Source organism: Falco rusticolus, chromosome 14 (genome assembly GCF_015220075.1).
Source record: "Falco rusticolus isolate bFalRus1 chromosome 14, bFalRus1.pri, whole genome shotgun sequence".
In the NCBI taxonomy this organism is placed as follows: Eukaryota; Metazoa; Chordata; class Aves; order Falconiformes; family Falconidae; genus Falco; species Falco rusticolus.
In genome coordinates, this window is record NC_051200.1 from 3645659 (window position 1) to 3672652 (window position 26994).

The 26994-nt window shown below is 43.5% G+C and overlaps 1 protein-coding gene across 4 annotated transcripts in view; it reads left to right on the top strand.

Annotated features, from left to right (window-relative positions):
- AMOT (angiomotin) overlaps window positions 1–26994 on the top strand; it is a 61423-nt gene that overhangs the window by 2400 nt on the left and 32029 nt on the right. The window contains exons 1-4 of one of the 4 annotated variants that reach the window (XM_037408239.1): window positions 9401–10259; window positions 19222–19381; window positions 24263–24428; window positions 25828–26746. In XM_037408239.1, coding sequence (XP_037264136.1) covers window positions 25875–26746 — 872 coding nt within the window. In that variant the 5' untranslated portion in view covers window positions 9401–10259; window positions 19222–19381; window positions 24263–24428; window positions 25828–25874. Of the gene's footprint in view, window positions 1–9400; window positions 10260–19221; window positions 19382–24262; window positions 24429–25827; window positions 26747–26994 lie in introns of those variants that run through there. The other 3 variants (XM_037408240.1, XM_037408238.1, XM_037408241.1) reach the window with 3 other exon arrangements.

Genomic DNA, 26994 nt, shown 5'->3' on the forward strand with positions numbered 1-26994 from the left:
GTCCCCACTGGAAGCTGACTATCTCAGGATAGCTGTTTATCTACGTAATTCAGCAGTAGGGCTACATGGATGAAATCCTTGTTCTCATTCCAAATACCTGCTGTCACATACTACTTATTCTGTGGGAATGCTTTTGCTCCAGTTTGTGGTTATGCAGTGTTTTGCCATGACCTAACTGCAGCGTTCTTATTAGAGAAATTTCTGAGTTTGGCTTTATGGTTCACCTTCTCAGTAAGTAAATCAGTGCTCTGTAACACCATCTACCATTGATAGTCACTTTAGCCCAGTGTTTTATGAGGGATTGTAAGTCTGATGGAAGGCACTTTGAAGCATATATATCTACAACAGCTTCTCACGCTTTACCATTGTAATGTCTAACTTAGCTCAGAGCAAGCGTAGACCATCTTGTCGTTGAAAATGCCTGAATCTGATGACCTATAGCAGCTTTCTCACCACTAAAGAAACTGCACCTGTGTTAGTCTGGTGGTGTGTAATTTCCTCGAAAGCTGGCGATACACAAGCAGCTACAAATAGAACTGAAAAAGGCTAGGCTGCATTTCTGACTGTCTCATGATGAGGCTTAATCTTGGCTAGGGAATGCTGGTGTAATTTTCAAATCTAACTCAAAGGGATGTTGATTGCAAGTTACATTGAAATGAGTCCCTAAGTCCCCTAGGGTCTTGGAGAGACCTGTATCTTGATCTATCTGTGCTGTAATTTCTTCATTTGTATTGTGTTAAACTGTAATTCAGCCTCATAGGCTGGAAGGCTTGACTAGTAAGGCATGACTGGAGCTCCGAGTAATGCTGGTGGTACTGGAAATGTACTACAAATGACAGAAGGGAACCTAAAAAAATCGGGAAGCAGGGAGTGCAGACATTTTGAGCAGCAGAGAGAGGGAGGGTGAGAACAGAAGAAGGGGGGGAAGGGTCAAAGGAAGGAAAATTCAAAAGAAAAAGCAGGAAGAAAACTAGAACGCCACTGTCCTAGGTGGTGATCAGTGTGGTCTGGGTGAGGCTTTGCAGCTGAACCAAGTTTCCCTAAGAACATTATTATATGCCACTTACGGGAGGGAGGAGAAGGGAAGAGGGTTCCTGGAGAAATGCATATCCACACAATTGAAGCCTTTGGTTTCTTCCCTTGCACATTTGTAGAGCGCTCACGTCTTTCCCTTACCCCAGGAGACATTTCTATTTCCTTTCATTTACCGGTGTTTGGAAGGCGGAAGGAGATGAGGCACTATTGGGTTCCCTTATTAACTTAATCTGTGGGAAGCCCTACATAAATCATTGAATTTCCTAGTCTTGATAGAACGAGGTATTTGTACAGTGAAGTCAAACAGAAGATCGAAGTTTCTGCACAGGGAGGCTTTGACGCTGTTCCAGTCCTGTGCCTGTGACTCTTACGCGTGCATTTCTTTGAAGTCTGAAGTTTAGGAGTCTGCATTAATGATCAAGGGACAGAGCTGAATACGGAATTCTTATGGTACGAAGGTAAAGGTGTGGGTATGAATGCGGGAAGAGAATATTTAAGAGCAGCCTGGCATGTATAGTTAATAATATTAAAAGGAAGCAATCATGTTAATTTCCTATAGCTACTCAAGTTCTCAAAGCTTTTAGCATCTTCTCATGCCTTGGAGATCAGTGATCTCTTGCTGGGTCCTGTCATGTCCAAAATACTAACTTCCTTGAAAAGTAGAAAACATGATGTTTGAAGCCTTTTGTCCTTTCTACAATGGGAAACTTGGTCCGATCTCTTAGGCAGGAATCTCTGTTCCCCACAGCATTGTAGAGTGCTGTGCTTGGCATTTGGCTGTCACTCAGCCCCACTCAGCCAAGTGTCAGCGATCCCTGAATGCTTAAAAAGTTCCTTGGGACTCTGCAGATGTGAAGCTCTTCTGAAGCTGAGATTTGTCAGGAGCAGAATATATTAGAACAATTATTTCTGACTTTGAGTTAACAACTATGTTAAAACTCAGGTATTTTTACCACTGTGTTCATTCCTTTTAGGGCTCTTAACTGTTTCTCTAATTCAGGAGCTATTTGCCTCATTTTTTACTTGATGAAGTAGAATAGTTGAAGTAAAATGCTGTTACCTTGCTGTACTTAATATACAGGTACCTACTGACTGAAACAGTGAAACAGACCCTGGTTTTCAATTTCTGACCCACTATTTTAACAGCTATTTTCAGAACTTCACCCTAATTGCTGCTTTTTCTTGATTGAGCAGCAAATCAATTCCCCTCTAAGCCCCAGGATTACGAAAATTCAGATTTTTCTGAAAAGGCGAAGGTCAGATTTTCAAGACTCTGCTTATATGCAGGGACCTCATGAAGCAGATCCTAAGGTGGTATTTATCTCCTACCAGATACGGAGCTGCTTTCAAAATACTGGCCTTGGGCACCAGGGGATTTGCAGTCTTGCTCTGGATGTCTCCTGCGTGATGGTGGGCTATAGACATGCCACCGGGCTGTGGGAGCACTGGGCCCTCGTTGGTACCGCTCATGCTCCCACATCATTTAATTCGGCCATGGCTGCACACTTCACCTGACTGGGGGGTTGATTACCCCTCGAGTGGCATAACTGGAGACCCCAGGCCCCTGCCGTGAATGACTGGGACCCCTTTCTCCAAGGTATGTTGCTGCTGTAAACTGAATTTCTTCAGCATCCCGGATGCTTTGAAGCTCTCCTCATTAACCGGCTCCTGCTGCCTTGCAGGCACTGCAAGGGAGGGATGGCAGGTCTGGTCAAATTGACAGGGCTGTATTATGAAGTCTGATCTTTTATTAAAAAAAAAAAATTGATTTCTTTATGTATTTAAAACATCATGTAAATGAATATTTATGCAGGTGCCTCAGGTCTTTGGATCAGATATTTCATATAAAGCTCTGATCCAAAGCCCACTGTAGCCTGGCAGAAAAAAAACATCTCTTGACATTTTTCTCCCCTTTTGCTTCCAGGAAATGAAAAAGACAAATTATTTTAAGCAGTTCACCATGTACTGAGCTTTAGTTTGTTAGCTAAGAAAGAGTATGTCTTTCCACAACTATGTTCAAAACTAAAGAACAAAAAGGTACCTTGAAAAATGGCCATTGGGAAGCAGGCCGGCAAAAGCCAAGAAACTTGAGCCCTTTGCTAATGAATACTCTGTCCTTAACATTGTCTCTTTTGTTTCCCACACTTTCATGAGCTGCACATGGATTCAATTTGCCAGTCTTTAACCCTTCTTACTGAGGCCTGGTCTGTGCATAGTTTGGAAACGGGGACAGCTGTAACTTAGGTACTTGGCTTTGCTTTTATTTTTTTGCTCCTGATCTGTTTGTCCCTGTGCAGTCTCTGGCTCACATGCGGTAAAGTAATCCACGAGGGGTGTGGACAAGGCTTGGGTGCGTGCTGAGGAGAGGGATTGAAAGCTTTTCCAGCTTCCTGGCAGAGGGTGTAACAGAGATAGGGCTGGGGGCAGGTTTGCTTTGATTAAAACATAGCATTTCCACAGTGACTACCATAGGGGAAGATGTTGGTGCTATACTAGGACTGTTTTAAGAAGAGCTGTTTTTCTTGGCATGGCTCTAAAACTGATGGAAAGTCAGGGTGGAGCCAAGGGATTTGGCATCATGGGAACTTCTCACACCAACTTGTCTTTGTGCACAGCAGAAGTACCTTCTGCAGAGAGAAGTGTTAAACATCAGATGTTTATTTGCAACAGTGAGATTTACTCCAGTGAATGATTGCCCATAGCAAATACGCTTCTTAGTAATGACTATTGTTTCCAGAAACATAGCTAGCTCCTAGAGCTGCTGTTTGCTAAATTGATAGGGATCTAATTAATCTTTCATTTAAAACAAAAACGGCGTTTCATATCAAAAACATAATGCATTTTCTATCCTCATTTTTCCTCGAGGTAACTATTGAACAAAGATCACCAGCAGAGAGTGCTGGTGCTCTTCCAGCAGGAGCTTTTGAAATTGGTTGTAAGATCTAAACAGACTTTGTTCCATAATTCTATTTTTAGGTTTTAATTTCTGTGAGAATGAAATCTTAATCAGTTGTCTGTAACTTGATATCTTTCTGTCTCCAATTATTAATATTTTTATAGCTTATTACAGGAGAAAGATCGTTTTTAGGAGCACAACTGTGTGCTTAGAAAAATTACAATTGCCACTTTTTGAAGCAATTATTTAACAAATTCATATATTTTGTTCTGATGCATTTGACATTTTTTGTACACAATATTATTTCTCCTTTCATTTCTCTTCTTTAATTCCATGTTCAAAACAATCTGTTTACTATTTCAGTACAGCTTCTGTGTAGTGGGGGAGGGTGGTTGTGCTCCTACAATTAGTAGAGCTCTGACCATCTATATGGTGGTCGTTGTTTCACTAAGATCATAGCTTTAACCTTCCCAGGCAGCGGAAGGTTGCTGCCAGCCCAAGATTACTTTTGGTTGGGCTTCTTTAATTTCTTAGTTCTGAGTCTGCTTCTGACATCAATATTAAAAATGAGTTGCAAAAGCTTTAAATCAGAAAGCACTCCCTCTTCTCCTGTCCCCATGGTATTTATCAATACAGTTGCACCATTATAAGTCCTGGAGACTTCAAAGAGGTTAGGCTTTTTGCTTTCAAATCAGCTGTGATTTTCCCCTCTCAATCTTTATGGTCATTGAAATGAAATATCAGGATTCTCAAGTCTTGTTTTTTGCTGCAGAACCTGCTGTGCATCTCGCTCTTGTGATTTCATACATTCTTTAGTCATCGAGAGCAAACAAAGAATGTTGAAGTGCAGGGCCTGCATATGTTACTCTTACAATTCACTCTGATCCAAATCCACTGGAAGTTGAGGGAATCTTTTAATTCATTTCAGCACATTTTGAAGAGACCTCTCTTTCTAGAGAGGCATGAGAGGCAAGAGTGCAGAGAAAGGAGAGAGATTGTGAACTTTCATACGTCAAGGTTAATTAACATACAATAGACAACAGCTAAAGGCTTACAGGTCCTTCTTTGGGAGAAGAACATGTCTCGGAAGGAAACCCCTTTGTCCAGTCTAACCCTGCTGTCCTTATTTTGCCACAATTACATTTAAGCCTAGGGGGCTGGGGTGTGAATGCGTTTAGAGCAAAGCTGAAACATTTACTTTGTTTTTCCATAGTTGGCAGTTGTTCATCACTCTTCTGGTTACATGTCTTCCGAAATTCTGCATAAAAAGAGGCCAAGGTTCAGCAGTTAGAATAAATCTATTTACAGATGATGCCTGGTCAATCAACTCATGGGTGACACATCACTGCTGACCACTATATTGCATTTCACTGTGGTAAGCTGTTCCTTTTATCGCTCTTCCTGTGCAGGCCCTTTCTTCACCCAAGGAACCATGCTGAACTTGAGTTACATTCCGTTAGAGGTACCATCTGAACTGATGTCCTTTTAAAAAATCTTCACATGCAGTAGCATACAAAGCCTTAGGTGAGCAGGAGCCATGTTACAGTGTAAATCAGAACATAGGCAGATGTGAATTTGGCTATGCAAGAGTCTCTGTATCGGTTACTTCCAGAAGTTACGTGGTCATCAAAGTTTTATTACATAGAATTGGTAGAATAACAAACTTCTGTAAAAAGACACAGCAATTACTTAATGAAGGAGAAAGGAATAAACAGTGCTCTTGTGTTTTGAAAAGTAGATTATTTTTTTTTCTAGTGATTCCATGCATGTCAAGTTTCATGGTAGTAATTTCTGGTGGTGTTGGTCTGTCAATACCCGTCATTACCACCTGTTGGTAAAGGATAGCTGGTTTTACATGTAATTTGTGCCTCAATGTCATGTTTGTCAGATTGATTTTGTTTCTCCAGGAGTCGTAGCCATACTCAATTGTAGGACCTGAGGGAGCCTTTCAGAGTTTGTTACAGCTGGGGGCTGGGTATAGCAGCAACATCAGATCCTCTAAATACAACTTAAAAATGGCCATGACCACCCTGAAGGCCCTGAGTGCTGTCCGACCCGGTGGTAAAATGGGAGCAGAAGCTGCAGTGCTTATGGCCAAGTCCACCATACGTGCGGGCAGCAAGGCAGGTGCTGTGGCCGGTGACTCTCAGAGACTCTCCAAGTCTAGACTGAACTCCCAGCATGACTTTGGACATACTGCTTAATCCTCCTGTACCCTGGTGCCTTTTCCACACATTTTGTGTGATTCTTACATGGTTTTGAAAACTTCTAATCTTGTTTTGATCTGTATCCCCTAATGTATTTGCTCACTTACTTCCTTTTCTTCAATGATTATATCTGTCAAACTCAGTTTGGCTGCTATGGCAAGAAGTAGCAAGTGATTTCCCTGTTCAGAATTACCCATTCCTTGCTCCTGCTTACCTAGTAAACTTGGCCTGAGCTCTTCTTAGTCTTTTTTATTATTGCTTGCATTACCGTTTGTTTACTGGAGGGTCATTATTTCACCCAATAGCATATTTACAGACTAGACAAAGAACCCTCCGCTTTGGTGGTGGTGGGGACGTACTCTCAGCTCCCGAGAGCTAAATGGCACTTCTGAGCATTGTTAACAGTTTATTTTTATGTGCAAGAAGAAAAGCTCTGTTAAAACTGGCCCAAGATCAGAGATCCACGGAAATTAATTTACACCCCTCTCAGCTGCACTGAATGGGCGCAGGACTTAGCAGTGATTTCTCTCTGTACATGAGGGATAATATCAGCAGCTTCCTGAGCTCCAGCTGCTGTGGACAAAGGACGGCAGAGTTACAGCGATTCCTGGAGGGAGGAACTTTAAGATGGAGGAATTTTAAAGAATGTGAAGGACAAACTCTTAAAAAATTGTAGGTGGAGCAATTCCAGGTCATCCAAACACTTCGTAAGCCCAAGATTTATTTTCCTACTTTGAACTGGTTGTCGTTGTGGCATTTATCTTTTGTGCTTTTTTAACACATCTACTGTGACCTTTGTATGATTGCATAAATTGGCCTGAGTATGCTGGAACAGCTATTAGGAACCCCTTTCTTGTGTTGTTTCCTGAATTCCCACATTGTGGCGTGGTGTGTGTATGGAAACTGCTTGCTTCCTCCACTGGCAGCCGTTCAGATGTGTGCTGGAGCTCCTGAGGACTGGGCTGGGCGAGGAGCTGGGTGAAGGGAGGATACAGGGGGAGAATATTTAAGGAAGAGACTTTGGATTTTGTGCATCTTTGTTCTTTTCCAGTTCCAATAATGCTGTTATCTGCGATTGCATGGGCTAAACATGAGTAGTGCTAGTGCTCTGAAGAATAAACAGCAGCAGATGAGTTGAGGTTAATGAGTCTCGGGCAAGGCTAGCTGCTTTTCAGTGTCTGCATTAAGCAGTATTTTTACTCTCCTGATGACTCTTACCTTCCCTTTTTATGCCCACTATTTTCTTTTAGCATGTGGGAGGGAGACAGGATGTGTGATTGAAGCACAGTTTATAACTCTTCAACTCACTGTAGCTATTTCCCTTACAACTCTACCCCACAGCACCTAGCAAGTATGTGCTTCATTAGCTTGTTCTGCATTGTCTTTTTTTTTTTTTTTTTTTTTTTTTGCATTTGCAAACTGTAAGGTTATGGGATGTTAATGAACTGTTTACATGTGTTTCTACATTTGTTCCACTGAAGTGTTCCAATGAATGAATGTCAGTTATGAGAGGAAAATATAGATGTTTATATATGCTGCGTTTGGGATTTCTGAAATCTGACTTCCTGATTTTTTTCCAGATCTTTCTTTCCAGCATTAAGAGTTGGGAATGTTGGAAAGAATTTGTTTGCTTAGAGCAATTAAAAGGTAAATGGCTGAATCATGTTATCTCTTCTCACACAAAGAGCCCTAATGAACTCTGGTAGGCCAAGTTTCACAGTGCAAGGATTTGACATGTGGCCAGTTTTTGCACATTTAGTACTGTTTGAAACTGGTGTCATCTTACGGCCAAACCTTACCAAACTGGGACTACTTAATGAGCTTAATATTTACATGGTCAGACCTTAGTGTACTAAATCAACTGTGGGCACATCGTGAACAGCTTCTTTCATTTTATTGTTCTGCTCTTTCTTGAAATTACAAGTTAGTGAACAGGAGCCAGGAGCCAAGTAGAAGCTGTCACTTGGGGATCCATCCTCCGGAGTTCCTGGACAGGGGTGACCTTACAGGGGAAGGGTTCGAGTGCATTGTATGCAAAAGCCAGAGGAGGAGGTGGATTGTGAGAAAGGCAAGGTACCATTGTTTGTACACTAATATATCCCTATTGAAGGACCAGTTTGTTATCTGGGGCCTTGTTTAGGCTGGGGATTTGCTCTGATTAGAGGCATCAGGCTGGGAGAAGTTGAAGTTCCACTTGGGAAAGAGAGCTTTGCCTCTCTGATACAGAGGTTGGTACCGCTGCAGAGGCATCTGCGTTACTGCCATTACCAACGGCTGCTAAATCTTCCAAAACAGGGAAACTGGCTTAAGCCTTTATCAGCGTTTGGGGATCTTTCACCAACCGCCTTTGAATGGGGAGAGATGCACAAGGGCGCTACATTCACTTAATGGTCGTTACGTGCTTAAAGCTGAACTATTTTTTAAGTTGAAATTCTACAGCATGATTCCAGGCGCTAAAGCCCTTGACAGAGCCCACTTCTGCACGGAGCTGCTGTCATTTTATCATATGGCAAAATGATGAAACACAGCAAAATCATGGTTGCATTTGGGGAAAACGTTGAATTCTTTTCCATCTCGTCTTTCCACGCCAGCCATTAGCTCCAGCTGTGGCGGGGTGGTGGTGCTTACTGTCATGATAGGTTGAGCCTTGGAAGACTACATGATGTGCATCTAGTTTTAAGCAGGACATGATATACAGGGGACTCCGTTAACACCCTGCTTACATGCAGTTAGTCGTGATCACTTCTCGCCACGCTTTCAGTTATTTTCAGCATCTGGCCAGCAAACCGTGGGGGAGCGGCGCCTTGGCTGTGCGCCGGTGTAAGCCCGTGTAACCCCGCTGGCTTCGCGGGGCCGTTTGGAGACCCGGGGGTGCCCCCTGCGCGCGGTTCTGCAGGTGGCCGAGTGGCCGGTCACGTCGCGGCCTCCCAGCCCCTCCGTGCCCAGCTGCGCGGGGCGGGCGGGGCCCAGGCGCGGTGACCCGCAGCCCCTCGGTGCTCGCGGAGCGCGGCGAGGTGCGGCCGGGCCGGCGGGGGCTCCGCCGCTTCCCTTGGGCCCGGGCTGCGCTCCGGCGGCGGGGTGGCGGGGGTCCCCGCCGGGGCCGGGCCGGGCCGGGGCGGGCGCCGCGCACACAATAGCGGCCGCGCAGCCCCGGGGGGCGGGCGGCGCCGGGCGGGGGCGGGGCCGGCGGCGCGGGGCGGGGGGCGGGCGCGGGGCGCTTCCTGCCCGCCCCGGCCGAGCGCCGTCCCGCGGGGCGCCCGCGCCGCAGAGCCAGGCGGAAGGAGGCGGAGGAGGGAGCGGAGCGGCCCGGCCCTGCCCTGCCCCGCCGGTGTGAGCCCGCTGCCGCGGGAGCGTGCGTCCGGCCCTGCGGCTGCTCCGTGCTCGCCTCGCCCCGCTGCGCACAGGTAACCGCGGAGAAGGCGGCGTCGAGCCCAGCCGAGCCCAGCCGCGATGCTGCGGGCCGCGCTGCCCTGCCGGGGCCGCGGGCGCTGCCGGTGCCCCGGGCGGCGCTGCCGCTGACAGCCGAGCCTGCGCCGGGCCGCTGCCGCCGGGCCGCAGGCTTTCCTGCTTTTTGTTCATTCTGCCGCTCCTGAGACACCGCTTGTCCTCCTTCCAAGGGCTGCCGGCAGGTCCTGGCTGACTTGCGTTGGATTGTTACCCACCTATTTTGACTGCCTGTCTGAAACTATTTATTTTTAATAAAAGAAAAACTCGAGCCACAAGTCCAGTTCATAGCACGTCCCCCTTTCTGTGGAGTCCGGTTTATTTCTGCAGTTCAAAAAGTTTACTCCCCGCCCCCCCTCCTCCCCCCGCCCCCCCTCCAGTTTTATTGACACTGAGGATGAAGAAGGATTTGCAAATGAAAGCGCCTTGAAATACAACATCTTTTGGAGAGAGCTCTGCAGTTCGCCTGTTGAGTCTCAAATTCCACCCTTTGCCCCTGCTGAATCCACTGTTCTGCCCTTTACTCTCTGGGGTAAAAAACCAAACAACAACAACAAAAACCCGAGGGGAAAAAAATACCTTTGGCAGCAGGGAAGCTTTGTGTGACTGACCCAACGAGCTACAAGTGTCCAGTTTTTGAAAAGAAGAAAACCCTTTTGTCTTCAGCAGATCAGTAGGTAAGAGACGGACGTGCTCATGGCGCAAGGGACTCGGCATTCATTCTTGCTGCCTAAACCTGGGAGTTAGACTGGTTCTCTTCTCTGTCAGCTTCTGCCCATCACTTCTCTCTCCTGTAAAGATTACTCTTCATCTTGCAAAATTCTTGCAAAAAAAAGTATACTCGTCCACTCGTTTCACTGCTGGCAGTAAATAGTCAAAATTAATGTACTCGTGTCTAACTGGATAAAGTAAAATTCTGTGGAAGTCGCTGAAGTGGGTTTGTGTCAAGCTGTGTTTGCAAGTGGCTGCATTTCTTGTGGTGCTCTTTTCTTTTGAGAAAATAATCGCAGTCATTGTGCTTGTAATCCATGTGTTAAGATTGTCTTTGCTCGTCATGCTTCACAGAGAAGCATGTATGTGCATTTATGTATGCACGCGTGCAAACAAGGCTGCCACAATTGGTTGAGATTTCTTGTTTCACACTGGAATTTGTTTTACATGAAGTGCTTTACTACTGTGTCACAAGGTGTAGAAGTGTTGAACCCATAATTAACACACCTTAACAGATTATTGAACATGGCCAGGAACATGCTTGGTGCTGTACAGAGCGAGTATGAGGATATGTTTTCTTTGTTTTGAGATTTATTTTTTTTAAGTAAGCCTGAAAACGCAGCAGGGACATGTGCACATAATAACTGGATGGAAGCCCAGTCTCTGTGCAGGGAAACATATTTTGTAGCATACTCCTTTCTGTAAGGGCCAAGTGCTGAATGTGTGCTGTTCTACAAGCGATAATACTGCTGGGAATGTCTCATTTTCCCTCTCCCCCAGCTCTGTATCCACATACTCACTTCCCCACAGCCAGATTGATCGCTACCACTCATTGTGCAAGGGAAGGACCTGTGAAATTTTGCGGGGCTGGTAGTAGGACTCCTCTTTGCAGGGAGGATTATGTTGTTCCTTGTGGAAACACACAGCATCCCCCGGGAGGAGGATCTGGCAGTTCATGTGGTGAAACCAGCCTTGACATCACGCTCTTCCCCCCTGCGTGGGTTTTTCCTGTAGATGATACAGGAAATGCTACATACTGGTCTGTTGTGGTCCCTGTTCCTCTTTCTTTTTTCTTCCTTTTTCTTTTTCTCTTCTTTTTGACTTCTCTTTTTCTTCTTTTTTTTTTTTTCTTTTTTCTTCTTCTTTTTCTTTTTTCTTCTTCTTTTTCTTTTTTCTTCTTCTTTTTCTTTTTTCTTCTTCTTTTTCTTTTTTCTTCTTCTTTTTCTTTTTTCTTCTTCCTTTTCTTTTTTCTTCTTCCTTTTCTTTTTTCTTCTTCCTTTTCTTTTTTCTTCTTCCTTTTCTTTTTTCTTCTTCCTTTTCTTTTTTCTTCTTCCTTTTCTTTTTTCTTCTTCTTTTTCTTTTTTCTTCTCCTCTTCTCTTCCTCACCTTTCCTCTTCCTTGGAGGGATTTTTGTGCAAAAAGAAGGTGGAAAAGGTGTCCTGTTCCTGCCTTGGAAGGGGGGCAGCAGTCAGCATGCTCTGAGCTGATGGGCTGTCAGAGACCTGTGGGCTCCTCAAGCTGCTGAGGTGCAGCAGCCAGCAGGCACCTTGTGGGGGGGACTGGGGCAGGTGGCTGACCAGGATCCATCTGGGGAGAGAGGACATGACATAAGTTTTGGCTGCTCTCTTGCTTTTTTCTGCTACCCTAGACTTTTTCTGGGGAGTGAGCCTTTCTACCACCAGATCAGGGTGGGGAAAACAAGGACCATCTTCTCAGGCTTACCCGACACCCTTGTGCTGCTCCTGTGTGAGTGATGGGCAGCATTACATCGGGTTTTCAGGGCTGATACAAAAACATGAACCCTACCATCAAGACTATGACCCTGTTGAATCTTTGGGTCAGGCTTTCACCAGGGTTACCTCAGTGACTGCTCCTTCTAAGAGTAGGGTCATGAGCTGACCCTGGAAAAACTTGTCCCATGGTTGAGGTTGTGGGTTCATCAGGGACACTTGGTCTCCCTCTCCAAATTTCTCCAGGATGCTTATTTGCGGCATAGCCCCTGTCCTTAAAACATTCCTGGGAGCTACGAACACAACACAGAATGATTTGTTTCTGCTCTAACCCTTTCTTGAGGAAAGGGTAGGATTTCCAGGAGGAGGGAAGGAGGCACCTGGTTGTACCCCAAGCTGGTTGTGTTTCTGATTCTGGAGATGGTTTTGCAGGCAGTGCTGCCTGTCCTGGGAAGAAGACTGGAGGCAGAAAGGAAGCTGGGCAGTGCGGAGCAGGCAGAATGGGCCACGTAGTGGGACATGGGATTGCAGCGGTGCTGGCACCTCCTAATTGTAGTGGTGTTTGGCATGACACATTTAAATCGTGATGGCTGGTTAATCTACTGATAGCGTGGTTCATCATTCTGCATATTTATGGTGACACGTGACATCAGATTGTGCCATAAACATGGGAGAATCAAAGTATTGCTCTTTCCTGAAGCATGCTTGAGTGACTTTGGACTGGTGTATACTTTGTAGCACAGAATGCCCCAGCTGGGCCACAAGTTTTTCATACACGTGTAATACAAATGTATAAAAATTCTCTGTAGTCTGTAATACAGCTCAAAGGGCAGCTGATTTGGACGTACTTGAGTGTTAAGGTCAGGAGATCACATTCCATAGGTTACTAGATGAAAGTGCTTGAAGAGGGCATAGCATAAATGTTTGATTCATATAGAAGGGATTGGTGCAAATCCTTTTGTCCCTTCTCCAAAGATGTTCTGTAGGCATAGCACAGTTAGGAGAGGAAAAAACACCAACCGACAGAAAACTTGTAACTTCTTTGTGCTAGAGGAAGTAGGATGGTAACGTAGTGTATTATTGTTGAATTCCACAAAAATTCTTCTCATGGGATACACCATCTTCAAGAACAGCTAAGAGAACTAATGTTTTTAAATGTAAAATGACTCATAATGCATGGGATCTTGAAGTTGGGTTTAACATTGTATGCAAACATTGCCAGCTGGTGGGGATCTTTCTGGATAAATAAGAACTATATTTGTACAAGAAGGCTTGAATGATGTATTTCAGATGCATCCTGATTAGCATAAGCCATTCACTTTGCAGAAGAATAGCAAGAATCCCAGAAGTGCAGATAATTTAATAGTTCTCTTGTTCTCTTTATCCTGTCTTTCATCAGCAGACTGACCAATCTCTTTGTTTATTTAGAAATAAAGTTGCATTGCTTTACTGCCACGTTTTCCTAACCATGACAGTGAAATGGAGAATTTGCAACTCCCAACTTCTCAAAGCATAAATGCTTCTCCCTCTTCTATCCCTTCCTTTTGTCTCCAGTTGAGTGCAATGTGATTGTATTATTTATTTTTTTTGGGGGGGGGGAGTTTGTAGTGGTGATGATGGTGGTTGTTCTGATGGAACGACTTGCACCATTTAATTCTGTATAGCACCCAGCACAATGATGTCTTGGTCCATGTGTAGGGCTCACTGTCGCTACAATGAATAAACAGCTGAAGTAAAATTTCAGCTTGTTAAAGGCTTTATTTTCTTAACGTGGAGCAAAATATGATGTAGGGTTTAGGTTGTTGCCGTATTAATACATAGACAGAGATGAGCCTTTAACGATATAATCATCAACAGTCCAAGCATATGTTAATGTATACATACTTTTAGCTGTGAATGAATTTATCTGTTCATACCTCTCTCGGGGCAGAACTCTGTTTTGCAGTTCTTGCTTCATTCTCACTGACAGCTTTTAAAGAGCTGCAGAACTGTGACCTGACGGTAAGACAAAGCCCAATATAAGAAATTTCTTACATGTTAAGATTTTGTATTAAACTAAAACCTGGCTCCAAACACCTGTAAATTACAAGATTATCTCTTCAGTGCAGAATATGGTGTGTGTTAGGTTCTGTTCTGAATTAAAATGTATGACCTTGTTCTTGGCAAAAGGTTCTTGGATTATTAGATGTTCCCACTTTGGGGTAAAGTGTAAATGCTTTCAGAGTAAAGAAAGATGCCTGTTTCCCCCCATCTAACTGTTGCACATTCCTGTATTTCAAGGTATTTTCACTCACTTTTGAAGAAGTCTTCTCAAAGGTTTCCTAATCAGAATAACTTTATGGATTTTTTTTTTTTTTCTCCTTGCTGTTGTGGACGATATAGTGGGAGTGGAATGTCCTTGGTTGCCAATGTTTGCTGCTAGGTATCCCCCTTCCATGGAGACCAAATGTTTATAATAGTGTGAGAACAGCCATTCTTGGTGATTGGCAATAAGGTTGAAGGCTCTCTTTCTCCTATCCACTGAAACACAAGAGAGGACTTGGATCTCTTGGTGCCTCATAGAAGTGTTCCAAATTGCCTGTTGCTGGGTTTATAAAGTTTCAGGAAGCACTAGAGGATTTGTCAAAATGATTTAGTCCATTGTGTTGAATCTGGGCCACAACTGATTTCTGTAAGCTCATTTTCTGCTTTCAGGAATTCGTTGCTTGTCTTAGCTTCTGATGAGTAGTTACTTTCTAGATCAGACTTTCATCTACCTCTTGTGCCTGATCATCTCTCTGCAAGTGCCCCATATATGGCATCATCATATTGTAGGCTTTAAATCATTGTCTTTATGAAAGAACAGACACATAGCTGCCCTATGAGTCCAGTTTGGCTGCAGGAGCTTCTCGGTTGTTAAACTCTTTTAGGCAGGAGAGAGTGTATTCCCAAACAGTTCTGGAATGCAGTGAGGCCACAGGAAGAATTGCATACTGCAGCCTCCATACTACGGCCATACCTTCAGCTTTTGCAAAAGTATTTGGTTCATGCTTTGAACAGATCTGATGCTGAAATTGTATCCATGTGAAAACAGTGTACTGTATGGAGAACTCTAAAGTCAGCAGATATCCAAATCTTGCACATTACTTGGCTCTCCAGAGTAGCCTTGAAATGTAATCTTCAAGACAGGAAAAAAAAAAAATCTCAACAACTTTGGTGAATTATAATGTAAAGGAGCTCCTAGGAGCAATTCATTTTTATATAGGCAATATAATATTTGTCTTACTTGCCTACTATGCCTAAGTGAAAGGAATTTTTCAGGGTTGATGACATTTGTGTTTACCTAGACACTTGGATGTAATTTTTTAAGTAAGAATATATTTGAAGCTTACCTGTGTATAAATGGCCATTCGGGGCAAACCAGACATTTGCTGTAAGTGGGAGATTGGTGAATGGGGAATGAATAGGTGAAGGAGTAGGAATGCAAAATAGAAACTCATGGACAAAACAAACTGAGAACAAAATAGAAAGTTCTGTGTAAACGGAGTTCTCAAAGCCTTAAAATCACATCATGGTAGAGTAGTGGTTATATGAGGTGCTTAGCTTAAGTGAAGGAAGGATGTGTGTTGCAGTCTGCTGTAGTGCCTGGGGATCGTGAGCTGTGGTCACCCTTCGTGGTGGTGGTTCAGCCTGTCGTGCTCCGTTGTGAGCAGCCCCCGTATCGCTAGGTTGGTGCTGGGAAAGGGAGTGCTCTCCCCTGCCTCTAAGAGCTGAATCGTCTCATGTTTTACTGGCATGCAGTCTGCATTCTTGGTCCAGCAGAAGGGGTTCGGAGATAAATACTGCCATTCATACTTGCTGCTTTTTTACTTTCTCATCGTCTCTTAGAATGACTGTTGTCTAGTTTGGTTGTGTCTGAGCTTAAAATAACCTTTTATTTTTTAAAATACTGAATATTTGAAATTCTTTGGGGGTTTGGAGAGGCCTTTGGTCAGCTTCCTTGATAACTACTGTTGGACTATATAAGGATCATTAGTGCTGGTTAGAATATAGAACCGATTCTTTGTTTAAAACATAGAAAAGTTCACTGATCTAATAAAATTAGTTTTTAAAGACCTTGCTATTATTTGTATTGGCAAAGCACTTACAGTGACTAATTGTAGACCAAGATGTTGTTGAGCGGTTCCCTTATATGAATGTCCATGAATTCAGCCAATTTAAGTTTTTGTTTAATTAATTAATTAGCATTTGTAAGACCCTGTCTAAGAGTTGTATCACAGTAATGTTTGTTTGCTTTAAAATGCTTTGTGTCTTTACACAACTTGTTTTTTGAAAGAATTACTTAATCTCCTAGGGTTATTTACTGTAACCCTCAAGGAAAGTAATTCCACATTTCAGTGACTTTGTTCCCTTCAGGGTTTGGTGGACTTTTCCTGCTGTTCTAATTTGGGTGGTTCTCTGTTCAGCTGAAACAAATTTTATTGCTTCATACTAGGGCTAGCCCGACTTGTTGTGGGGCTTGTGAAAAACAGGGTGGGAAAACAGATCTTCCTAGTTTTCCCATTGTCTTCTTGAAAAGAAACAAAGCTGAAACTCCATATTTCTGGAGCCACAGGATATAAACCCAGTGTAAGGTAGCCTGCGGAGGTGCACAAGGGATCGGTAGTCTGTAGCTTATTGAAGTCATCACAACTGGATGCTGATACTCATACTGGGTAAAAATGAACCTGAAATACTTTTTACTGTGGAATGATGAAGGTTGAAGAGACTGAGAGCAATTACGTAGTCTATTCCACCCTTCCTTTGGGTAAGGTCAGGGAACCGTAGAGAGCAGGCAGAAAAGAGCACTCCAAAGTTATGTGAAAAAAAACAGCTTTTGCTGTTGCCAGGTTGGGATTGGGTGTGGAGCACTGATCTTGTTTAAAAAAAGAAGAAAGTAATAAAAAAATCTTAGCACCCATGGGGGAAATGTGGATTTACCACCTGGCAAATGATTCTGATTTGGGGAAGTAGGGACAGCAAGAGAAAATTTTTTTGGGAGGCCAGCGGCGGCCCCATGGCAGGCTGCTTGGGTGCCGTGGGGCAATCTCCAAGGGCTGAAATGGAGATGAGAGCCCAGGATGGTGCTTGTGGGAGGCGGATGGCTCTGGGGGAGCACTTCAGCTATGCGTAGCCTTGCGAGACACAGGACAGCAGGTTTTCCAGCCCGAGCGAGGCCCTAGCAGCCGCATTCCTTGGGCAGCAAGAGCTCAGTGCATTTCCTGCTGCAAGCGCTGCTGGCATCGGCTACAGCTCCGAATGGGAGCTGGGGCAAGGGTCAGTATTTTGGATTTTTTAAGGAGCAATGTGCTACCTGTGGTTTCTGCGCTTTCAGTGAAGTTCAGTTTAGCACATCTTGGTGCTTGACTGGCATAAGATCGTTGTGTGTTGTTAGTTGCTGACACTGCACCATCAAAACATGAACACGCAGATTTCCTTCATTAGGGGAATATTGTGTAGCTCTAACTTTTTGTTTCTGCAGCTGCTGGGGATACCTTGCAGAAGTATCTTGTCCGGCTATAGAAAATACTCAGAAAGTTTCCCCTGCCTTCTGCTTGCACAAGTTCTGGGATGCCTACATCCTTGATCAAAACCATTTAGGCAGGATCTATGCTTAAAGTATTTTCTACTCCAGTTGTGGAAAAATCTTTCTACTCGTGATGAGGTTTACATTAGCAAGGAAGAAATTTTGCTAGTATGGTTTACACAAGGTTTCCTAAGTAATATACCTAAACCCAATTATTTCCTAGTGTAACTGCATCTGCTTTAGAGTGGTTGCTGGAATAGTTACATTGCAAGAAATCAGTTCCCTGAGTGACATAGTTGTGGCAACAAAAACATAAACGTAAGCCAGGACTTAGCCAATCAACGCTGGGCGAAAAAGAGTGTAGTAATGTCTTCTTCCCAGTGTGGTGGTGAGGTTTAATTAATCATCTTACAAGTAATTAAAGGTTTTACAAGGTGCACATGAAACCCCCAGGTGGTTATGATAAAAGAACAACATGTAAACCACTTTTATAACATCCTTGATTTGTAAAAATTCGGTGGTCTGGATCTTCTGTTGGGTTTTACTTTTTTTAAAAAAAAATGCAGATCCATCTTTTTACCCCATGCTACCCATTGAGATCACAAAACGGGCTTGTTTCATGATACTGGGTTGTTCCAATACTGCATTAGGCCAGGTTGGACGGGGCTTTGAGCAACGTGGTTGAGGGGAAGGTGTCCCTGCCCGTGGCAGCGGGGTTGGGGTCCCTTCCAACCCAAACCAGTCTGTGATTCCCTTCCTTGAGTCACAGCATCTCAGAATGAGCATTGCCAGCTCTGTTATGCTGCCTGACAACTGATAAGTTACTTGTATTTTAACTGTTTCATTTTATAAAGGATAAAAAAAAAAAAAAGCAGCCCTTTGAAAAAGGAGGGGCCATGCCCCCTTGCTTTCCATATTCTGTGGCTGGTCCCGTTAAATTCTGTGAAACTGCTTTGTGAAATAAGAAGAGCTCCTCCATATGGGGGCTTAAAGTAGTCGAAGTTGTGGTAATGCTAGAAAAAGCCAGAAAATTCCATGCTAAAGTTAGCCAGTAGTGATTGTTTTCTTCTCTACACCCTTCCCCACCTGCGGTTTTTATTTGTGTCAACTTATGATACAAATTTTCAGGATGCCACAACTGACATCTGAGGAAAAAGTACCTTAAGGTAGCATAAAAGAGATCTATCTGTCCAGGGATTTTATTTCCATTGTTTTCAGGACTTAAGCATTTAGGTTCGAATTTTGACTTCATTTTTAATGTAGATGGTGATTCTAATCTTTTTTTATCTCACCAGCAATTAAAACAGCCTGATCCTATCAGTAGGGACAAATGATGCACTGTCAACGTTTTGCTCCCTTCTGATAATGCACATGAAACTGGTTTGTGTGTTTGAAGATTACATTTTACTCTCACATGGTTTTCATTATCTGAGAGCCCCGAGGAGAGGCCTGGACTAAATCAGTGAAGGAATGGAGAAACCACACAATGCAATGAAAATGGTGCTGAGGCATACTTGGGATAGTTGTGGGACAGGGGCTGCTGACGACAGAAGCAGGGCGCTGCCTGAGTGCTAGCAGCAGCAAGAAGTGGAGCATTCTTAAAAGACAAAACAAAACTTGATGCTGAATTGAAATTGTGGCTTGGGTTTGCAGCAATTCCCCAGTTCTACAAGGATAATTACTGGAAAGCTGTGAAGTTTGAAGCAGATGAATCGTGCTTGGTATGCGCTGGGAGGCAGTCCTCTGAAATGAGACCTGATGTGACTAAACCTGTGTAAGCTTGATCTGGTTTTATCAAGAAGACATCTAAAAGGTGAGATCTTGGCCTTTATGAAGTTAGTAGCAGAGCTTCTGTTACTTGTGCTGGAATTAGTGTTTCCTTAAATACGCTGAAATTGCAGTACGTGCCTCGGAAGGGTTGTGTCTGTGCAGATGTGTGAGTAGTGCTTGGTAGTGCTGCACAGCAGTTTAAGTAACTGCATGGTATGTTGTATTCATGTAGAAATACTCCCAATAAAAACAGCTGGATGAATATACCTAGACTGCTTTTGCTATTAGACCAGTAGATGCAGAATAAATCCTCATGCCCATCTGACTTTTGAAATTTTATGGAGGAACTTGAAATTCCATAGCATTCTTATCAAAAGGCTTAAAAGCCATAAAGCATTCCTATTTATACCAGGCTCTGTAAGTGTTTATTCTTCTCTTTTCTTTTTTTTTTTTTCCTTTGTAATACAAAACCTAAATTATATTGGTAAAGATTATAGGTACTTCCCTGTGAAGAAGTTGATACTTTGTAGTGAGGGAGCAGTAATTCAAAGGTCAAGTAAGGTCTTTTCCAGTTTTTTCCTTAGAGATGTTATACAGAGGGGGTCGTCTTATGCTGATATCTTGATTTATTTATCTCCAGCCAGACCAAGCAACTTGCTGCTTTTTCTACAGGCCTGCCAGGCTTTCTTGTGCTGTTCTGTGCCCACATCCCAATCCCATGAGCGTTGGAGAACAGTTAGTGGCTCAGCGAGGCAGTCTAGTCCTTGCTGAAGGTGGGCTCTGTTTGGCCTAGAGAGTTGGTAGAACTGTGATCAGTCTTTGGGTGTTCTGGTGGCCTCTCGCTATAATTGCCTGATGATCTAATGTAATGGGAATGCATATTATTTGCACCCCTCCGGGTGACATTGTTCTTGTTTTTAGTTAAAAGAAGGAGGTTTTTCTTGTTTGCCCGGTGACTTGGTCCTTCTGGTATGAAGATGAGTAATGCTGGCGCTGCTCCATGCACCTGCTCAGTGCCACCCTCCAGGATCACCTGAGCCACAGTCAGCAGATCTAGGCAAGCAGGGACGGGATGGTTGAATGAAAGCTAGGGAAGTGTTTATGGTTGGAGTCTGAAAGCCACTTTTGGTTAGGAGCAGGTGCTAAAACGCTATCGCAGCTCTGGGATTTGTTGTGTGCCACCTTGCAGGTTTGGGTGTTGGCGCCAGACGTTGGGAACCTTTATTCTCAGGGACTGTCTTGGTGTGTCTTCTGTCCCTTCCTCCTCCTCGGGTAGGACTGAAGTGATACAAAGAGCATTCAGTGATAACCTGCCCTGTTCATTAAATAATTTTGGACCTCGCCCTTGTGAGTCTGGTGCTCCTAGCCACTTCAAAGTGAGTGTGTGTGCAGAATAGCCATGTTTCCAGTGGTCTTACAGACAGTCCTGTTAAGTGAATTTTGCAGGATCAGGCAACCAGCCTGCTGGGTTTTGCGTAGGCCATGTAGCAAAGACAGATTTCTGTTAACCAGTGGGTGACCTGGCATGTGAACTGGTCTCTGTGATTGCCTGGAGACTTCACAGCCAATCCTTTCTATGCTATCTATGTTTTGGGTTCCCTTCCTCTATTACAGTGTGCAGGTATGTCTGAAGGTAACTCTGCACCTAAAAAAGCCACCGAAGACTTCACCTCACTGATAGCACCCCATCACCTGTTGCCACCAGGATAAGCAGTATCACATGCACACCTTTTAAGAAACACATAGAATTGCTTAGCTGCTTGAGCTTGAAGTCTGTCACTGTCACTGGATTGTTTTCTGTATGAGTGACACAAAGTTTAGTAGTAAAACTGAAAGCGCTTAACTGTACTCCAGCTCTTTTGAGGTGGTGAACCTGTTCCCATCCCACCTGATGCGTAAGCTAATTAAGTTCTTGGCTAAGCAGTAATTCTGGGCAAGTATATACAGGCTGTCCTCACAGGGACTCTTGCATTCCTCTTAGTTTCACAAGCTAAAGAAAGATACTTCTCCTTGGTTGTGAGGTTATTATTGCTCCATGCAGGTTAATTGAGCTATAGCATTACTGCCACTCATCACAGAGTGGTGAGTAGCTCACTTGTCTAAGCTTGTTTATTTTTATAACGCTGAAAAATATTTGCATGCTGTACAGAAATGTGCCGCTTTGGTTCCTTACAGCCTGGCAGTATTATCATTTAAAATTCTTCATTAATCTTTCTTCCTCACAAGGGACTGGCAAGGTTCCTGTGCATAATTACATGATGTTTAAGACAGAAACCTCAGCTACTAAGTTTTTACACAGTGCCCTGCAAACATAGGTCTTTTCTTTCTTAAATAGTACTTATGCTATCTCCCTTTTCGTGCTGGTTCTTGATCTCAGCATGGTTACATGCAACACTATTTGAAATTCTAGTGTTAGTTCTACCAGTTCTAGACTCTGATGTTTCACTCGAGCATATAGATATAAAGTTACCATGAATAATTTCAGACTAGAAGTTAGAATAAGGTAACGAGATGACAGAGCTATGATGCTCAGGAACAAACTGAGAAACCAGTTCAGCCTGGGAAATCTGCCTCACAGTGGTTCCTTGGAACAGAATTGATCTAAAACTGAATTTTCCACTTGAAAAGCAAGGTGTTTCTGGGCTTTGTGGTTATGAAGAGTGCACCTTCCAATCCATAAGCCAGTACAGTTTTGCAGAGTTGTTAGTAGTCTGAATTCATTATATCCATTGTAATAGATTTAGGCTAACCACCCAAATACGTCTGTTTAGAATGTCTACAGAACCTATTCTGATTTCCTTCCAGCTCTATCATAACAACTTTTCCAGTGCATCTCACTAATTTCCATCTTTGGCACACTGAAAACTGAAATTGCTGGAAGAGCCTGACACAAACAGAGTTTGGTATCCAAATAAATAACACATGGGCTTCAGGACTGATTGAATAGTTCACTTTTGTGTTTCATTACATAGAAAATTTAACTCCAGCTTGCTCAGAAAGGAGATCCCAGGAATGCTGCCACCCAAGTTAGTTGCAGAAGGTTTTCTTTGTTAATTAAAAATGATGGGATAAAACGAAAAAATAGTCTTAATGCTAACAGTTGGTCTTTAAAGAAAGTGGATTTGTTGGCCAGAATATCTTCATATTGTATCTTAGTCCACCTTTTGTTTTGGATTTCCAGGCTGATTCCTAGTTTACATCCACACTAAAATTGGTAGTATTCAGTTCCAGCAAATACTTTCAGTGTGAATTGTGCCCTGCCTTCATCAGATCAGCAGAATAAGCTTGTATTGCTGTGAAGTGGAACTCTGTGTGAAACGGTGGCATACAGAACTGCTTCCTTGAATGTTTGAAGGAGTTAAACATGCACAGATTGAATTTGTCTGTTGAGAAAATCTTTAAGGCAGAAGGCAGAATCTCAAGCTGGGTTGTATCTTTGTATTAAAAAAATAAACACCACCACCCCTTAGATTTTTCCAGTTGAGACAAAAGAAATCTTTGGGTGGAAAAGGCAGCATCATATTGCATAATAAAAGCCTTTTTGTGCTCTAATAAAAAGGGTTGCTTAGGGCAACTTTGTTAAAAAAAAATTAAAAAAAAAAAAAAAAAAAAGAAGAGTTAGTGATGATACTGGTAGGAGGGGGACAAGGAATCCTTAACTTCTGTTGTGCAGCACTGGGAAAAGAGGCTAGAAATTGCTCTGGTTATCTGCTATCTTAATGCCTGGTTTAAAGGTTCTTTACTGCATATTTGCTGGCAGCTGTTTTCAATATATCCCTCTCAAGCTAAGTCACCAGTTAAGAATTTGACATTAGATGTTTTTTTCAACCACCATCTTGAAGTACCATACCGCACAACACAGCCTTGTTCTCTAGTTAGATATTGTTCATGTGCCTTGAAATTGCTGTTGACACCTCAAGTATTTAACTTGCAGATCTGAGATAATTTTTGTTGGGTGTGGATGTGTGCCATAATAAGACAGAGACAGAAGTATCCACGTCTGCATTCCTTCGCTACATCTGTTCACTTTGTTTTTTGCAATGTTCTGGGAAATTAAGTTAAATAAGACATTTCAATGAATATTTTTAATTTCACTAGTTCTGTGTTAATTGCCTGTCCTTAGAGTATAAGCACACCGAGTGCACAAGTATGTTCCACTTCTTTTGCGTCATTTGCCTTATTCTTTAGGGCACCTTCTGTATTAGATTTAACTGCTTCTTGAATAACATGCCTAAACACACATTTTTCTATGTTCTCCTGATTCTCCCCTCAATGGTTAAAGTTTCTTAAGTGCTTTGTATTCTGAAAGAGAAAAGTAACATAATTAAAGAATGTTTTGGGAATTAGAGCTGTGCACTGCAATATATTTCTGGCATATACTTTGTCAGTGTCCTTTTCTTCCCCTCACTTTCCCAGTCTGTAAAACAAAGCCAATATTTGTATACTGGTCATTCTCACAGTCATTTCTGAGGCATAATTTATAGAAGTTTATAAAGCATTTAACCATATCACCTTTCATCAAAGGATTTCTGCTAATACGGTTTGAAATACACAGCACCACTGGAAAAGGAGCCGTAAGCAAAGGGTATCATCATCTGTGCTGCAGCTTTCATTCTTAGCAAAAAATAAAACAATGGAGTTAAAGAATTAGCGGGTTTTAATCACTGTTTCAGTTGGAGGCACAGATGGGACAGAGCATTACTTGGCAACGTTTAATATTGGAGCAGAAATTGTCATGATTAAAGCAGCAGCTGGAGTAGATTGCTAGGGACAGGGGCGTTCATTCATCCTAAAGGGATCAAAATTGTTGGGCTCTGGGAGAAAACAAGAAGCTACAAAAGAAAAGTCTGAAATATGGCCCAAGGTTTGTTATTTCTAGGGTCTCATCTGCTGATTAAAATGATGTTTTCAATCCTTTCCTCAGAATTATTTTGGAAGCGAGGAGAGTATCAAGTGATCTGGCCTACTGAAGAGGAGACGGAAGCGATCTCCGAGTGGAGAGTTTGAACTGGCAGGAGGAAGGCTGTGCTCGTCCCCCCATGTGGCAGAACTGCTCCTCCTTACCAAGGAAGTAAAAGTGAAGGAAATAGGTATGTGCCACTTCAGACAGGATTTCAGAAGAATCATGTGCCAGGCTGGTTAATAGGGCCTGAATCCCTAGTTTGGTGAGGCAGCCTGGACTGAGGTGGATTTTAACTTTTCTCTTCCTTAACATTTGCAAAAGGGTTCTGATGCTTGTGGCAGGCTGGCCTCGGGGAGGAAACTGGGTGGTTGTGGAGACACCGAACAAAGCAGACCCTTCAGGTCTCCTGACTCCTGCAGTCCATCCCTGGTTCTGCCACAGAACGAACTGTTGGGAGCAAGTTACCTTTTACTAAGGGACAATGTTAAACAGAAAAAAGGTGTCAAGACAAAACGCTAGATGCCAATGTGTGTTCTGCTGTCAGGGCAGAGCCACAGCTTAGCCAGCAAGTAAAGCATACTCTCTATTCTGAACTGTGCTAGCTCAAAAGTAGCTCTGCTTTTAGTTAGATGTCTCAAAGGTGTCATTAATTTTGGGTATTTCAACTCATGGCCAATGGGCTTGAGTTTCCATGACAAATTCCTGACTCCACTGGGAGACTGAACGAAGTGTAATCACTGTTGGTCACTGACTTAATCTGTACTTAGGATGTGCTTGACATTGGCTCTTTGTGTTTCTCTCATTGGCACACAGTGTTTTTCCTGCCACTCAGGCCTTTTTCTGTTCCTTAGATCAGACAACTCTTTTTCCTCCTCTTGCATTTGCATGCATTCAGCTGATGATATTTAGATGTGTGAGGATTTGGTTGCCTTTGTGTAGCAGGAAGTTACAGAGTCCTTGCTTGCACCACTATGTAGTGTTGTCTGCAGCAGGGAGACTAGGTGCTGATCTCACTCTGGGTATTTCATAACTCTAAAAACCTGCTGGCTAACGAGGTATTCATTAATTGCTTTAAATGATCTAAGTTAAGAGATTTCTTTACTTCCTTTGAACCATATACTGTCTCAATGGGCCTCTCTTTCTTTCTTTTTTCTTTTTTTTCTTCCTTAAAGCTGACAAATTGCTGATTTCACCCTTTAATCCTTGTCTGCCTGCAAATATGGGAAGTGTATTTCACTGTTGGTAGCCCTAAGTGTAAAGCAAACAGGCATTTTTACCATCATCCTGTGAATTATCGGTCTCTTTTCTGCCTGAAAGCAGCCTTGCTGTCTGAGGCATTCAGCATGCATACCTACAGCCTGCAGTCGATTGATATTCCTATAAACTTGCAAGTCACCTTTCATCACCTTTTGAAGGCTATGCCCCCTGGCATGCAAGTCCTTCTTAGGTCAAGGGCCTTAATGACCCCCATTGTTATGGGAACCTTTGGTAATCTAACCTGCTTTTTTTCTGTATTTCAAGCCATTGCTCTTAAATGTCTCTTGCTTGATCCACTCAGGCCTAATAACCGTGTCTCCTTTCCTTAGGTCAAGGGCAGCTTTTACATTCCACCCAAAAGGCACCACAGTTTGAGATGAGGAATTCAGAAGAGCAAGCAGCTACGACAGTTTTACAGCGCCTGCTGCAGGAGCAGCTCAGATACGGAAACCCAAATGACAACCGTAACCTTCTTGCCTTACACCAGCAAGCCACAGGAAATGCCCCCCCCTTCAACAGCACCGGGAGTCCAGCATCTCAGAACGAAGGGCTGAGCTCCCAGGACCACCAGCTTGTGACTCATGCTGCCCGTCAGGAGCCCCAGGGCCAGGAGATACAGGTGGACAACAGCATCATGGAGAAGCAGCTCTCCCCGCGACTTCAGAACAGCGAGGATCTCCCGACCTACGAGGAAGCCAAAGTCCAGTCGCAGTATTTCAGGGGCCAGCCACACGCTAGTGTCGGGGCAGCGTTCTACGTAACAGGGGTCACCAACCAAAAGATGAGGACTGAAGGGCGGCCCACGGTTCAGCGGGTGAGCCCAGGCAAGGTCCACCAGGATGAGGGACTTAAGGACCTCAAGCAAGGGCATGTCCGCTCCTTGAGCGAGAGGCTGATGCAGCTGTCCTTGGCCACCAGTGGTGTCAAGGCCCATGCGCCTGTCACGAGCGCGCCACTCTCCCCCCTCTCTCCGCTTTCTCCTCAGCAGTCCAGCGACCCTTATAAAAATTCTGGCTCCAATGAGTTCTACAAGAACTCGGTGCAGCCCCCTTCCCAGCCCAACATGAAAGGAATGGAGCAGCGGGGTCCTCCTCCAGAGTATCCTTACAAAAATGTGTCCACCCCGTCTATGAACTGCAAACCTCAGGACTCGGGACATTTCTATAGTGATCATCGCATGAGCCAGCAGGGAAGATCTGATGGGCCTATGATGAGGTATCAACATCCCCCCGAGTATGGGTCAGTCAGGTAAGCAAGATCTTAAGACAAACGCCATGACAGCCACATAAGGAAAGATGGTATAAAAACTCGGTCCATCACCCTCACTCCTGAGGCGGGTTTTCTTTCAGGAAAGATCCCATCTTTATTGTGTGAGATGACATACTGTATTCAGCTACAGGCTGTGTCTGGAAGGGCTGTAACCTGTTTTAGTAGCTTAACTAGAGAGGCCTGACACTTTTTAAAGAAAAACACAAATAAATAAATAAATAAACCAA